Genomic DNA, 16,686 nt, shown 5'->3' on the forward strand with positions numbered 1-16,686 from the left:
AAGTTCCCCCACTTATCTAAGGAGTTTTAAGGTGGAACTCACTTGGTCAACCAACAAGGTAAACGTGAAGACCAGAGTTTCCCAAAGAAGTCAGACATAAAGTGGTGGAGAAGCATCGTTCAGGAGAGGGTTATAAGAAGATTTCAAAGTCACTCATTAACCCTGTGAGTATGGTGAAATCCATCATTAACAAGTGGAAGACGTATCATACCACACAGTCTCCACCCAAATCGGGTCGCCCATCCAAACCCCGCAGCCAGACGAGTCGGAAACTGGTTCTCGGGATGTCGCCGTAAATGCAACAATGACTGAAAGATCTGCAAGGCTCTATGTCCGAGATGGGGGTCAGTGTTCATCAATCAACAATATCCTATTCTCTTCACAAAGCAGGCCACAATGGACAAGTGGCAAGAAATACGCCATTACTGAAAAAGACGCATCCAAAACTCACATGGAGTTTGTGAAAAAGCATCTTAAAGACAATGCAGGAATATGGAGAAATGTTTCGTGCTCAGACGAGACAAAAATTGAACTTTTTGGTCTGAATTCAAAGCGTTACGTCTGGTGCAAGCCGAACACTGCACATCACACAGTCAACACCATCCCTATTGACAAATATGGTGGTTGCAGCATCGCGTCATGGGGCTGCTTTTCATCACCAGGGACTGGCAAGTTTGTCAGGATAGAAGGGACAATGTACGTATGGTGTAAAGTACAGCAGAATCTTGATGAAAACCTGCTCGACTCAGCCATGAATCTAAACATGGGTAGGAGATTCACATTTCAGCAGGACAATGATCCAAAGCACAAAGCTAAAGCCACACTGGAGCGGCTGAATAAAAAGGAAATCGGTGTTGTTGAGTGGCCCGGTCAAAGTCCTGACTTGATCCCAATTGAACATTTATGGTGAGACCTGAAGACGATCACCATCAACCTTGGTAGAACTGGAGCAATTTTCTCGCGAAGAATGGGCAAACATTTCACTATCTCACTGAACAAAGCTGGTGGAGACCTCCCCAAAAAGACTCGTACCAGCCATCGCTGCAAAAGGTTGTTCCACAAAGTTCTGACTTCAGGGGATGAATACTTTTACAACCAGTGAATTTTCATTTGTACATGTGTTTCTGCAGCTATTCCAGACACGTAATCAAAAGGAAGACCAAATACTGCATTTGAATCATCAGAAGGAACCCGAAGAAGTAAACAGCAAAGATGGAGTCATCACGACTTTTCACCTTCCTCAAAAAGTTGCTCTTCCATCAGGAGGAACCTGGAACAGATTCAGTTTCAGCCGCTGCCCCGCAACACACAAACCCACGCAGGTGCAGCCAAGTGAGCCTCACAGAAAAATTTCTGCAATCATTCACTTCTCCTTGGAGAGATAGATAATAATTAATGAAAGAGAGGAATAGAGAGAGTGAAATATACCAAAGAAAAGAAAAAAAAACAAGAATTAGAATGAATAAAGAGAATGTGAAAGGAACAACAAAGAAAGATGTCTGGATGAACCCGGACAGATTTCAGCAGTTACGACCCAGGCTCAAACGCAGCAACAGGTACAAGCGACCAGAGGTCCGTCCTTCGATGACAAGTATATAATTTGATCTCCTCAGTTATTAATCAGAGTTAATTTGGAGAAATTGTTTCCACATTAATATTTGTAATTTATCTGAATGTGGCATTCTTGGTAGGAGGTGAATACTTTTGCAGGCCACTGTAATTTGAGAAGTGTATGTTTGACTTCCATACACTACTGAACCGCTGGATGGAATGACTCAATGACTGGTGGTTGAATTGGGTGTGTTCCCTGCAAAGTTTTGGGTGGAAGAAAAACCCTATAACCCAAGGGGTTCAGGGTGGGGAATCCAAATTATCCTTTTGTTTAACTTCCATACACTCCTGAAGCGCTGGACAGAACGAGTTGAAAACTGATGGATGGTTGTACTCATGGTGTGCACGGGAACGTTTCAGTGGTAAAAACAAATTCATATTCCCAGATCTCAGTTCATTCTATAAAGCTTGGAACAAGTGTGGATCTACCCTCAGGAGAGCCAGAAAACAACATCTTTCTAATCTGAACTCTCAAACCTCTCTCAAAGTCTGAACTCTCAAACCTCTCTCAAAGTCTGAACTCTCAAACCTCTCTCTCCCTCGTCCAAATCCTGGTGATGTCTAATCAAATCTGTTTCTGGTGCATGTTCCCCCTCCATCCCCTCCCGTACCTCAAATAGCCACACTGTTGCTACTGCACGTGAAAACACTGAATGCCTAAACTCGGTGTTTGCATCTAAATCTTGTGTCCGAAACCCATCACTTTCTGTACCCACCTTACCCAGTCGCACCCAACTGTCCCTGGAGTCTGTGTCCTTTTCTCCTGACAAGGTGGAGAGCTTGCTTTCAAACCTCGACTCAGATTCTGCAACCGGTCCAGATGGCATCAGTCCAGGTGTCCTAAAAACCTGCTCTGTTGCTCTTGCTCACCCCCTCTCTGTTCTCTTCACCCTCTCATTTGCTCAAGGTCATCTGTCATCTGCTTGGAAATCTGCAAGCATCACTGCCCTGCATAAAAAGGTGCAAAAACAGATCCCTGTAACTACAGACCAATCAGCCTTCTCCCAATCATCAGCAAGGTTATGGAATCCTTCATTGCTTCAGATATGAAATCGTTCTTCTCCAATTGCTTGATTTCAGACCAGGTCACTCTACCATGGATATGCTGCTTCTGCTCTCCCAACAATGGATGGAGGTCCTCAATGTCAGACATGAAATCTGATCCGTATCCCTGGACATATCGTGTGCTTTTGACATGGTATGGCACCCTGCCCTGCTCACCAAACTCTCTTCCTATGGTATCCAAGGCCATCTCCACTGATGGCTCGCAGACTTCCTCTCCTGTCGCAGTCAACGTGTGGCCCTAAATGGAGTTCTTTCATCCCCCATTCCTGTCCAGGCTGGAGTTCCTCAAGGTAGCGTCTGGGCCCTGTTCTTTTTCTGGTTTTCATCAATGATCTCTCCGACTCTCTGGAAAATGCACTTTATCTCTTTGCTGATGACGCCACCCTCTGCCATACCATCTGTCATTCGTCACACCGGCAAGCAGCAACTTCTTCCCTCTCTCTGCAGATCTGGATAAAATCACAACCTGGTCCAACACATGGAACATGTTTTTCAATCCTGACAAATCTCACACTCTCACTATGTCTCTCCGAAAGGACCGTTTGGAACTCCCCCTCCCCCCCCCCCACCGCCATCTACTTTCTCAACAATCTCCTGGAAGAATTCCTTTCATTCAAGCTTCTGGGTCTCACTGTCTGCCTTGATCTTTCCTGAGAAAGCCACATTTCCAACCTCGCCTCTAAAGCCAGTTGCCGACTGGGCATCCTACATCGTGTAGTCTTTCCTCGGCCCACCTGAGCTCCTGACCCCATACAAAGCTTTCGTCCACAGCCTGATGGAGTACTGCTCTCCTCTCTGGGCTGGTGCTCCTGCCTCCCACCTTTCTCAGCTTCACGCTGTGTAAACCGAGGCACTTCGGATCATTGATATCTTCCGTGGTGAGGCTGAGTCTTTGGGCCTCTCACTCTCTCACCACATGCAGGTCGGTGGTCTTTGTCTTCTGCTGCAATTTCCACAGGGCACTCAAGGTCCACCACTCAAGGGAATAAGGTAACTCAAAAAAGCAGAGGTGATGAGCATGACGAACATCATGAAGCTCGATTTACCAAAACAATCATACTCCCACAAGTGGTGGGACCTGGAATTACAACTTTCAAGACAAAATAAAATAGACGAGGGGGCAATGGACTCGTCCAAAAGAACGAGTTCTTTGCTGGTGGTTTAAAAAGACGATTGACAACACAGGGATAAAACAAAAGAAAGACAGAACAGGTAAGAAAAGGAAACCTTCGCTTCGATGGCTTTCATGAAGCAGGAAGAGCCGAGCATCCACTAATGTGACCCGGAACCGGAAGTATCCTGTCCCTATCATGTTTTGAATGGTCCGCGTAAACTGACTTTCTAAAAGGTGAACTGTCTTCAAAAATAAGAATGGCATGTGAGCCTTCGCCATTGTTTTCACTTCAAGAATTACGTGTGTGAACGGCATGCACCTTTGGTAGGAATCTTGTCGTGGCATCATTTGTGGGTCAACACATTGACTCCATCACACTGAAATGGGTCATACATCTTTTACATATGCAACCATGGCAGTAGATTTGACTCTCTTCTCCCCTTATTTTCAAAAATAAAACACGGATCCAACCTCTCCCTCCTCTCCCTGCTCTTCATGACTCGCGTACGAGGTACGCAACGGAACTGTATCCAAAATTTCAACACCGCGCTGCCAGAACATCCCCTGCACTTATTAAATGCAGCTGCATCCGAATTAAAAGATGAGGACCGTTTTCACTCTGGACTCTGGAGAAAACCAAATCTGCTCGACCAACCCTCAAACATACACATCTCCGAGCTGGCCTCGAAGACCTGGAGTCTCCTTGGTACAACCATCAGCACTTCGTTCACATCTTGTCTCACCTCTCCACCCAACACCCACCATACCCATTCTTCATCCTTGTGCTTCGTCTCCTGGCGGCACATGCTCTTCCAGCAAGCCATGCCCTCTCACCTTCCTCAAATCATCGATTGCTCACATCTGCTTCATTGTATTGGTCCCACTCCCCTCCCTTCTCTCGTCTGTCGAACCTCCTTCCCGAGTCTGTCTAGACTCTAGAGGCATGTTCTTCCATTCATTTAATGAAGATCTCACGGTGTCTGCAATCGTCACTCATGACCTGGGATATTGTCATTTACACAAATAACCAATCGATTGTATATTTATTATGCGATACCAATGACAAACAAGCATTTCAATGCATACAAGTCATTAAAAGGATCTTCATTTCATTCCCAATGTAAAACACTGATTGATGTTGTTGAATAGTTCATTACTTTTTGAAATAATACATCTTGTAAACACGGTTTCATTTCAAGGGCAAGGGTCTCAATGTATACAAATATGTTTGGTATGGTTTGCCTAAATCCCAAGAACAGGTGAAAATTATTGAATGCTGCCATAAACTTCGACAGATTGAGGATCTCGTTTGAGATGTAGGAACATCTTGCCTCGAAAAAAACCCCAAAAATCCCCAATCATGACATCATCAGGAAGGTTAACCCTTCCCTCTCTCCCATTCTCTCCCCCCCCCCCTTCCATCACCAAAGACAAGACCATGAACGACTGGTCCTGTGAAAAGGTTTGTGTGAAGTGGAAAAAAAACGCACAACAACATATTTGTGAAAATGGAGACCATTGCCCTTGCATCGGCGACATGGTTTTTCCAGCAGAAGCTACATTGTGGATATTGCAGTTGAGGTAATCTATTGGAAGCTTTCATAAATGAATAAATTAAACAAGAATAATAACTTTCACTTTTGTCCAAATAAGGTCCTCGTGAGTGTCTGCACAATTTCCACCTTTTAACAGCATCACAGACAAATCCATCGACACCCCAACACAGGTTTCTCCTTCATATCGACTAACGATCGACTTGCTCTTGAGACTCAACTTGACCGGCATGACATGAAATGGCACTTTTTACGAGGGAAACAAGAAAACCAAGCACAGACACTCTCTTGGGTTTCCCGGACAACACATGTAATATTACACATGATGAAACATTTGTAAAAAAAAAAAAAATTGGGGCTTTTTCGAGAAAAAAAAACCCCAAAAACAAGCTTTTTATTGAAATAAAACAATTGACGAAGCTCAACTACCACGGTTTGGCGCTCTACGCTGCACGTACGCAATCAAACGCAATTTTTCAAAGCATTTGTACATTTATCTATGTTTTGGAAAAAAAATTGAAAAATAATTTATTTAAAACACTTATCGAGAGCTCAGTGGCGAATGTTGCTGATAAAATAGTCACACGTCATATTTTGATAAGAATATTTCAGCTTAGTTTAGCAAATCCTAACAAATGCATCATCACACGTCGTCAACATTACGCAATGGGTCAAAAAGTTACGAGGCAAACAAATCTGAGGATAAAATAATTTCAAAAATAAATCTTTTATCTCAAGTGACGTACTTATTAATAAATTCAAAAATTAGAACTAAAATTAAAAAAAAATAATAATAATAATTCAATATCTTCCTTCCTGGTGTTCTGCCCAAAGATTGGTTCAGTGCTACCAAAGCAGCTCCGTGGGATCTTTAACGTCCACCGAACAATGCCAGCAGACGGGACGCCAATTTAACGTCCATCCGAGGGACGTTGACACATTGACGAATCACCCTGCCTGTAAAACACCGGGATGACAGTTTAGAGCTGGATTCAAACCCAGGATAGGCACCTCAGGGGGTGAGTGTACAACCTCGATGCCATCCTACAAGCCCTCATTCCACAAATTGGTGCTCAAAAGTTTCTTTTCTCAAAATAGCCATCTCTGAATTGCAACTTTGTATAATCCAGCCTTCTGTTGCTGAAGTCAAGTTGTGTTGAGATATTTTCATCGTTGTACTGCATTTTGGTCGAATCTTAAATCGTCACTCTTCGTTCAAGTTCATTCCATCAGTGTTGAGTGATGGACTTGCTACATGCCAAGTGACATTCATAGCTTTGGAATACTTTTCTGCCCAACTAATAAGAATGCTTCGGATCATTGTTCCATTGAACTTTTCACCAAAGGGTATAAAATAATCATAGCATCGGAGCTGAACGACAAGCTCTGAAGGCTATTGCACGCCTTCAGACATTTCTGTTCAAACTTACTTTGTACTTTTGCGCAAAAATTGTTTTCGAGTCATTTTATTTATTCTTGGATGTTCTTATGGCAAAGACTTTGAAGATTCAGAAAGTTTGAATCCAGTCAGGGTCAACAATTTGAGGATCAGTTGAAAACTCAGATTGCTTTGAGACAAAGGGTGGTCGTTTTGACAAAAGCCGTGTTTGAATTGCATTTGTCGAATTACTCGTCCCATGGTCTGACTTTGTTTCGCCTCCGGCACCGAAGGTGGGCCGACGTTCTGTTTTCACCCCTGTCTGTTTGTCTGTGTGCGAACGCGATATCTCCAAAAGTTTTGGACGGATTCGGACGAAATGTGGTGGACAGGTTGGGTGTGTGTGACAAGGACGATTTGTTCAGATGTTGGTGAAGATGCGGATCCTGATCTGGATACAAGATTTTAAAAAAAGTAGTTATTCACCATTGAATAACCTGGTGTTGGCTTCGTGGTTAAAGTGCCTGGCTTGGGACTTCAGGATCCTAAGTTTGAGCCCTGTCTCGTTGAATTAACACCAGGTGGGGTTAACTCAGCCCGTCATCCTTCCGAGGTCGGTGAAATGAGTACCAGTGTACTGGGGTAATAACCATTTGGGGTAACCTGTGTCGGAGTGTTGACCCGTCCAGGACTGTCCTCCAAACCGCCTTGGCAGCCCGATGCACATTTATGGCATGAAAGGAATGGTGTTATTATTGTTATTATTATTATTATTATTCACCATTGAGAGACAAGGCCAAAAATGATAGACAGCATAAAATCTCAAAAAAGTTATGGAAGGATTTATGACAAAACTATGTGAATGAGTTGGTTTCGGTGACAAGAACAAGTCGATTCGACTTTACTTCACCTTCGGATCCAGATCTGGCCCTGAACCGAAGTGGTGAGATATAAAATATAAAACATAAACTGTTCATGCCTGGCGGAGGTATGCACTCCACTGAGTGCCGTTCCAGTGATTCAATACGTTATTGAAAATTTTCAATACGTTATTCAATACGTTATTGAAAAAAATTCAACACGTTATTGAAAATTCAATACGTTATTGAAAATTTTAATTTTTTAACTGATCACGTGATGTCATTATTTTTCCAAATTAGTATTTCCTTCCACACATTTGATCTGCAATCTTCCATCAACAGATAATCTAATTGTGCTCATCACCACTTGACATCACGGAGCTGCTCATGAAATTCTTTCTCGGGTCAATTCAACTCAAACAAGAAATGACAACTCTGTCATGCAATCAGACTTGCTGACATCATCAGGTGCTCAACATGGTTTCCCGACATCGATACCCCCAAACAGAACTTATGCCATTAGGTTGTTACCGGACTCTGCCTCCAAGCTTGGGGAGTTAAAACAAAAAATATTACAGCATAATTACATAAAACAAGTAAGAAAGGACATAAAATGTCATAGCCCCCATTCTTTTCGTAATTTTGCTGTATGGAGTGAAAGGGAAAGCCCATATTTATACACGACTAAAAATGGCCACCTGTCTATCAGTCAGTCTTCTTTTATCAGATCACAAAATAAAGTCAAGTGGACGTGCATGCCATTGTGTGTTGTGCTGTTGCCAAGCTTGAACAAAATCGGACCATGCATGCCGGAGAAATGGATCGAGGCACATCTAAGTAACAAAATGGCCACCAGTCGGCCATCTTGGATCCGAATTCGAAAAAAAATGACATGCTTATGTAATCCATCATTAGTTATCTGTGTGCCAAGTTTAAACAACATCGGTAAATGCTTGTCCGAGAAATGGTTGAGGAAGCGTTCAACATTGGGTTTAAAAAAAAAACTAAAATGGCTGCCAGTCGGCCATATTGGATCTGGTTGTTTGTTTTTTTTAGGACAGGCATTTGTGCTCCGTCATGTGTTTTCTTTGTTGCAAAGTATGAATATAATCGGTCCTTACATGTCCGAGACACACCCACACACACAAAAATCGCGACCAAATCCATAAGCCCCCATCTCGGACTGAGTCCAACGGGTGCTAATGATATATAAATGATGACGACAACGTTTCTGATGATGATAAGTTCTCCCACTCAGGCCCATATTTACATAGGGCACTCAAAAAGCTATTGGAATGAGATGCTCACACATGGCAACGTTTTTCGTTTTTAAATGTAAAAGGTGTTTCAAAAGCCTGGAATCATAGAAAATGTTAAAAAAAAATTTTTTGGGGTGGACATGACTGTGGACCGATACAATGGCCCCCACATAGTGCAGATTTAGCAACACCTAACTTATTTTTTTTTTCCTTTGGTCACACTTGAAATCACGAGACAAGGTACTATTGAAGATCTAAAGGATGAAATCGGAAACTAATGTTCTAAAATCGATTTGTCGATGTTGAGAAATGTTCAAAGAAATCTCCGTATCAGAACTGACAAATGTGTGGTGCCTGTCGGTGGCTCGCAATTTGAGTGATTATTAAAATACAATTGTAATAATATATGTATATATATATATATATATATACACATATCCTTATGATTCCAGACTTTTGAAACACCATGTGCAAGGATACATAATTACTGAGAAAATATAACTTGCTAATTATACAAACATTTGTTGTTTTTTTTTAATCCAGTAAAATTTGGGTTTCGAAGACAACCGTTTGAGGAGACGTGCTGAGACGTGGAGAAGCTGGATCAGACTCTGCGGGAAAAGCTGAAGGGAAAGGTGTATGCTACATGTGTGAGGAGTACGATGATTTATGGGAGTGAGACATGGGTACTGAACATTGAGCAGCAACAAAGGCTGGAAAGGGTGGAAATGCAAATGGTTCGGTGGATGTGCGGAGTATCGTTGCGACAAAGGAAGACAAATGATGACTTGCGGAATATGATGGGAATAGAGTCTGTGATGGAGGTTGTGAAGACAAACAGGTTGAGATGGTTGGGTCATGTGTTGAGGAAGGATGAAGTGACTGGGTGAGAGGAGTGTTGGAAATGAATGCAGTAGGAAGTGGAGGACGGGGAAGACCGAGAAAAACTTGGCTAAAGGTGGTGGAAGAGGAAATGTGGGCAAGGGGATCAAGAATGAGAGATGCAGAAAATAGGGTAAAGTGGAGAAGATCGTCATGGGGTCCGCAAGGCTAACCCCCGCTTTAGCAGGGAAAATGGCCGTAAAAAATGCTTGTTGTTTTGTTGTTGTAGACAACCGTGTATCTTGGTCAGAATACCTATTGAACGCCCCACAGACCAGTTAAAGTTAATAATAACTAGATATACCCATGATAAAGTATATCATTAGCAAAAGGTCAAGAAATTCTAAAATGTCAAGTGATAAGTATCTAAGAAACCTGCTTCTAACACAAATGTCACTCGTTTTCCGCTTATAGATCGACAAGATTAAAATGACAACGTTAAGGAAAGCATTAAATCTCCTAATATTTACCAATTTTAAGTTTAAAAAAAACCTTTGAACAAAAAAAAATCCCCTTCTCACTTCTCATGTGTTCAATCCCTTCTTACCCACAGTGAGGTTTCCCTGAAAGTATTTCCAAGTGGCTAAAAGGTGGAAATTCCAAGCGAGCGTCTCATGCGTCATTTGAAACCTTTTTTTCTTTGATTCATCAATTAAATCATATTTCTTAAAGATGCTCAAAGTTTTTAGTATTATCCCAACTCAATGTTATTTTCAGACCCCAAAAATGCCTTAAAAAATTATTTTTTTGGTCGTATGGAAGGAAAATCGAGACAGACTGAATAAGGTACATAATGCATCGAATGGAAATGCTAATTCGTAACATATCTTGAAAGTGATGTCGTCTGTCGTAAATATAACACCCGTCGCACAGTGAAACCTGCACCTCAAGGAAATTCCTCATCTGCGCAGCAACAGACGTTTCATTGTGAGCTCTGTTGAAATAAAGACAATCCGAAAGGAGAAATGGGGATCTCCGGGGCGGTGGGACGTGCTCATTTGTGACACTATTTCCCGGTCGCTGTGACATATCTTGCGAAAGTCCTGGCTCGTTACCAAACACGACATTTATCTTTTGGATTCATATAACTATTCGAAGAGCAGCCAAAAGCCTTTGCAAATTCTTCGAAGTTCTGCAAAGTACCGATTACACTGTGGACAGGAGAAAAGGAGGGAATTGTGAACAGTTATCAATTCACAAAATTAAATAAACAAACAAACATTTCAAATGCTTTGGTGAAAACAGAGCCTCAACTGGCGATGCTGTGAGAGGTAACATGGAAGTGTATAGTGATTTGTGGACAATTCAGTGAATGTATGTATATATATATATATATATATATATATATATATATATATATATATATATATATATATATATATATATATATATATATAAATATATATGTATATATGAGAAAGACACTCACCGGAAGCGTCCAGGGCTGTGTGTATCGGTTTTAATGGCATTACTGGCAAACTCAGGTCGATAGTCGCCACACCACACCTGTGTACAAATAGAGCCAAGGTGTCAGAAGATTTTACAGACACTTCATGTCAAGTAAAGTTGCTCAGGGGATTCTACAGAATATCTTTCGTTTCATTGTATTCATCAATGAATTGTCTGTTTGACAGCCGTGGAGTCTTGGGGGATTTTGATCTGCGATAAACTCTAATACCGAAAACGAGACAGGCATGGAGATGCATGCTGTCCTTAGGAGACAACTGCGTATCACATATTCACATTGGGAGTGAGAATCGGGCACTTGTCCTCACTCCTAATAGCTGTGTGTGCAAGGTGGGAGGAAAGGGTGGCTGGCCTTGGGGCACAAGTCTGGGGTTACTGTGGCGCAGGCATGATGGGCCGAATGACCTCCTCCTGTGCCGATGCTCCTTGTACATCATTGTAAGTAGCAGCATACGTGAAGGTCATCACCTCTTGTTTCCAATTTGGTTTGAAGATGTCTTCAGAAAATGGATGTGACATATACTCCAGAAATTAATGCAAAACAAATACAGAATCCACATTGCAGAAACTGGTAATCGGGAAGAAAGCTCACTAATCGGCCTTGAGTAATGTCGAAATTACTGGGACAAACTTGGGATTTAAACCGTGTAAAAAAGGCAGAACAGAAAGTAACAAAGCCACGGTGACAGCTGTAAACCCCCCAAAATCAAGAGGGCAATGCACACATGACACATAAACCTTTGCCCTTTCCATGCTCCATCCCTCCAAGTTTCTGCAAGGTGGACGCAGTCTGATCCACATCTGGTGAAATCCCACAAATCCAGCCTCACAACTCATCTCCACTTGTTTGTTCCACTTTTCAACTGCCTGTGAAACCAAATTCCTCAGTTTGTTCAATCTCATTCTTCCCTCCAAGGGTTTACGATGGCTGGTCACCACAACCGCAGCTCATCCCACATGATCTTTTTGACCCTCATTAACTCTCCCCCAAGCACACAGTTCAGCTCCAGGTTATCGTGTTTTCTCCCATCTTCCTCCACCCACTTAATTATTTTTCCATTCGTTTCTTCACTGGTTTTCCCTTCCTGGTGTTTCAGCCCCCTTCCTGCTGTATATCCAGCTCATTCACACCATGTGTCCTCCTTCCCCACCTGATGGTACGTATCACTCTTTCCCAAAGTTCATTAATTGTACAGTTATTTTATGTTCTGTGTTCTCGGTCTTCCACGAGCCTCAATTATGTATAAAAAGGACCAAAATATAGTCGCACAGTTTATTTTCTCAACACAGAATGAGTGTCTTAAAAATGGGACGTGCAGATTTTACATTTATATATAAATGAATAATTAATTAATTAATTAATTAAGGTTGTGGAAGGGTTCAAAGTATCTAAGTAAATAACTGAAGATGGTATGTCAGTCGTGGTGAAGATAAAGTGTATATAAATAAATAATTAAAAGTTGTGTGTTGGAGGTTGACGTGGTAAAGTGTATTGCCGCGGGTCTGGCGGCCAAGGTTAATCCCCTGACCCAAATTGTGGTAATGGGCGGTTAACACCGCTGGGATGGTCGAGCAGCCGTTTCCTTATTAGGAGGCGGACACAGAAATAGATGCACAGGGGGGTTTATACTCGAACCCCATGACAAATACACGGATACAGCTTCTTAAAATGAACACAATCAATGAAAATGGACAAATATTTACAAAGGACAATAATAAATGCAATAATTACAAATACGTAAGGTAAATTAAACTCCAAGCAGAGGCACCTCGACACACAGACAAAAACACAGACAAGGGGATTCAAAACAAAAGAAAATCCCTCCTTTTATTCTTGCACTTAGCTTGGCCCAGAGATGGTGCTTTGTGGAACTTGGAATTGTGGTGCTTCAATTTGCACGCGTCGACGCACGCACAATGGCATCAAGCTGCTCCTTCGCAGCAGGACAAATGTACGTCAGGCAAATCGTGAGCGGTATTCAACACCAAGGCTCAGAGACCCTGTGCAGCTGCTTCGTGCATCGATCGTCCTCACCGACCCGCCATTTGACATACACGAGGATCAGGGTCCGTTCCTCATGACCCAAGCAACAGTCAATGGCGAGCGTCTTGCTTCATCATGCGAGTCAATTCGCCTGAGCATGAATACGAGAATCGTGCCGTTTTCTTCATGTGTCAAAGGAAAGCCAGCTGTAAAGCCCTGTTCTTACAGGCCATCTCAGAGCTACGTTCTCTCTCTCTCTCTCTCTCTCTCTCTCTCTCCCACGTGCGTCTATTACTCTGCACTCAACCGTTCCTCCTCCAAACTCTGCTCCGACATCACACCGAACCCCCGTTTTCTCCTCCGGAGCGTGGATTGATCGCACAAAACCCGGGAAGGCAAAACTCTGCCAGTTCTACACCTCCTCAACGTTCTCCACCCCTTAAACACATCAATTCAAATACTTGCAAAACTCTTGGTTCCTTGCTCCTAACTCCTGGGGCAGGTAGAAAATGTCAGAAAACACACAAAAATCGACTGTAGGATAAAACCTTCACCCAAAACAACCGTTTAACGTCTGCACAACCCCCTTCGAAAGACTGCATTCCTCAGTGGAGGCCACAATACCCAACGTTACTCGAGGAACCATCCAAATTTACCTATTTCAATTTTCTGCGGGCCTTGTCTCTCCGGCACAGTTTAGTGACATGGATTGTGAACCTTCCCTCACACACTCATAGATAACCCCGATATAAATCGTTCATTCCAACCCTGTAAGACCATGGCTTAAATGTTGTTACACGCGTGTGATCTTCAACTGGGCAGCGGGGAGGTACCGTACAACAATAATGGTCGGGGCACTCACAGTTGTGGTGTACGCAGTTTAAAAACAAGTCGCCCGACTTCCGACTTCTCCCCCCCCCCCTCAACTATTCGGTCCCTGACAGTCAAACAGCTCTTTTGCTGTCTGCCTCACCGGGGAGGGTCTCCTCACATCCAAGCTCTTATGCAGCCTCATACGGGTCGCTAGGGGTTTCCTTACCGCTGGTCACACAAATCAGACCCTCCTCTCCGACGGGTCTCCATTTCTCCACATATCCAGGCTCTCACGCAGCCTCAGACATTACTAGTTGCCTGGGACAAATCACCTAAAGGGGAGCCATAGTCACCGCCCCGCCAGAGCTTGATCCATTTTTGCAGACCCACATATCCCACACAATCAAACATCTCATTTTCTCCCCCATTGGCATTCAATTCTCAAACATTGTAATGCAAAAATGGTGATCATGTTCATACACTACCATGGCCTGCTCACATGTTGTCCTCTGCATTCACCTTCCAAACACAACTCAACTGACACATAACAGACATCAACACCACAAGACAATTCTGGTTTCCAAACCAATCCCTTTACCGACCATTGAGTCACTTTCGCTCACTCTCTTCCAAATTACCCATGTCCCAATTTCTTGCAAAAGGGAACCCTTGGGACAGTAAGCATCAAAGCACTTTGCCCTAAGTATAAGTCGTTTCAGGTTGGTTGGGTCTAAGAGTGTCATCCACCACTTCCAGATTCTCCCCAAACCCCCGTTTTCTCCTCCTGGGCGAGGATTGCTTGCTCAAAACCCGGGAAGGTGGGGCCTACACTCGCTTGGCACGTTTGGCTGGCTTCTAACATCACGCCCATCAATCCTTAGCCTCGGAAGCGCGACTTCACCTGCCGTCACCATTGGAGGCGTAGTTTATGCCTGCTCGGCACATTTGGTCCATTTGTAAATGCAAAAATGTAGGAATAGGTTACAGCGGGGCAATCACATCCTGGGGGAATTTCTTCTTACTCCCTATCAAACGAACACCACACCACCCCCTGTATGGTGGCACGTAACACTTAAGCTCAAAGTTTCCCTCCTTAATTACATCGACATGTCTCCTACACGTCCACAGACCAAACAACTCTATTCAATCCTCACTTCCCTATTAAATTCCTCCATGTACCCCCACAACCGTAACAGTATATATAAAAAATAAATATTTCAAGGTGAGGTGGTATGCCGGCATAAGAATGGTAAAAGGTATGTAAATAAATAATAAATTCTCGGTGATATGTCGGTTGTGAAGATGGTAACGTGTATATAAATAAATAGTGGCCTCCTAAAGCATATACAATCCTGTACTATTCTCTCCCATAAAAGGTGTTTTTTGAAACTCCAAAATTCCAAATTCGCTCTGATCCCAAAATCATCCGACGCATGCACCTCATATCCCCAGATGTTATTGCATACGTTCACCGAATAAGAAATAAATGCATCCAAGCACAGGTGGACTGACAGCTGTCCGAGAGGACTTAACATGTATACCTCGAGTCAGGCTTTCTCCCCATTGGGAGCTTAAAACAGTTGGAAAACTAGAAGGGCACTCGGTAGAGCGTATACCTCCGCCACGTAATGCCTGATCCATGAGAACAAATCGGGGCCAATACATTTTTGAGATCTCGTGATATATATCATTATTGGCCCTATCTCTCAATGGTGAAGAATCGCTTTGAACTTTTTAGTAGTCGGATCCGCATCTGGATCTTCACCAAAATCTAATCAGTTTATCCTTGTCACACACAAAATTTCATCCGGATCCGTCCACAACTTTTTGAGATATCGTCCACACAAACAAACAGACGGAAAGGGGTGAAAACATAAGCTCTTTCACCTTCAGTGGCAGAGATAATTAAAATGTAAAATGTCCCACAGTTCGTGACATTCGGAGGTGACAAAAACATTATCTTGTCGATTGTGTATGTCAGAAAGGAAAACGTTTCTTTTATCTCTCCTTTAACATAAACAAGTGTACATGGACAGGCCAGGAAGTTGAACATTCCCTCGAGGCAACATCTTGCTACATTGCTTGTGAAAGAGCAGACCACGGCCGTTGTTTTGTAACTAAACCGGGGAGAGGGGAATATTTACCCCGCATGTGCGATGCGAATAGTGGGGTTAAGCAATTGGTTCACTTTGTCTGTTTGTTCGTCCGTCCACAAACATCAGTTTATGACCGAGGAAAAACTTAATTTCAATCAAATGTTGCATCTTGAACACTAATCCATCTGAACACGAGCCTGCAGTTTAGCAGTACTTTGCCTCTGAATTTGGCAAATTGCACGGAATCTCGTCCCGATCGCGTGTCCGCAGAGAGGGGCGAGATCATTGTTTTACGCTGTCTGCCTGTCTGGCAGTCAAACAGAATTTTTACTTCTGGTAGTCAAACTAAAATAATTCCAAACAGGAAACACTATTTTAAAGGATGTTATAAAGGACACACACAAAAGGCACAAAGAACTCATGTGGATAAGGTGGTGTAATAGAGGCTGCATCAAAGGTGGGAAGCATCCAAATTTCTTGTTCTCCAACTTTTAAAATCTTCATTTTATTTCAATTTAATGATAGACTTCAACATTGGATGACATAAGTTGCCTTTTTAGCACTTTCAAAAACCTTCCGTTTCGCAGGACGTATTTGGACAAAA

At 42.8% G+C, this 16,686-nt stretch overlaps 1 protein-coding gene across 4 annotated transcripts in view; it reads right to left on the reverse strand.

Annotated features, from left to right (window-relative positions):
* Positions 1-4,816: 4,816 nt before the first annotated feature.
* The window catches only part of LOC147029161 (membrane metallo-endopeptidase-like 1), a 154,489-nt gene continuing 142,619 nt past the window's right edge, over positions 4,817-16,686 (reverse strand). For all 4 annotated transcript variants that reach the window (XM_085876259.1, XM_085876260.1, XM_085876258.1 and 1 more), the window contains 2 exons: positions 11,152-11,228; positions 4,817-10,873 (listed from right to left, as the gene is read on the reverse strand). In XM_085876259.1, the coding sequence (XP_085732385.1) occupies positions 10,774-10,873; positions 11,152-11,228 (177 nt within the window). In that variant the 3' untranslated portion in view covers positions 4,817-10,773. The remainder of the gene's footprint in view (positions 10,874-11,151; positions 11,229-16,686) is intronic.

Source organism: Eptatretus burgeri, chromosome 4, assembly GCF_056783735.1.
Source record: "Eptatretus burgeri isolate ZD-2024b chromosome 4, Ebu_testis_v1, whole genome shotgun sequence".
Lineage (NCBI taxonomy): Eukaryota > Metazoa > Chordata > Myxini > Myxiniformes > Myxinidae > Eptatretus > Eptatretus burgeri.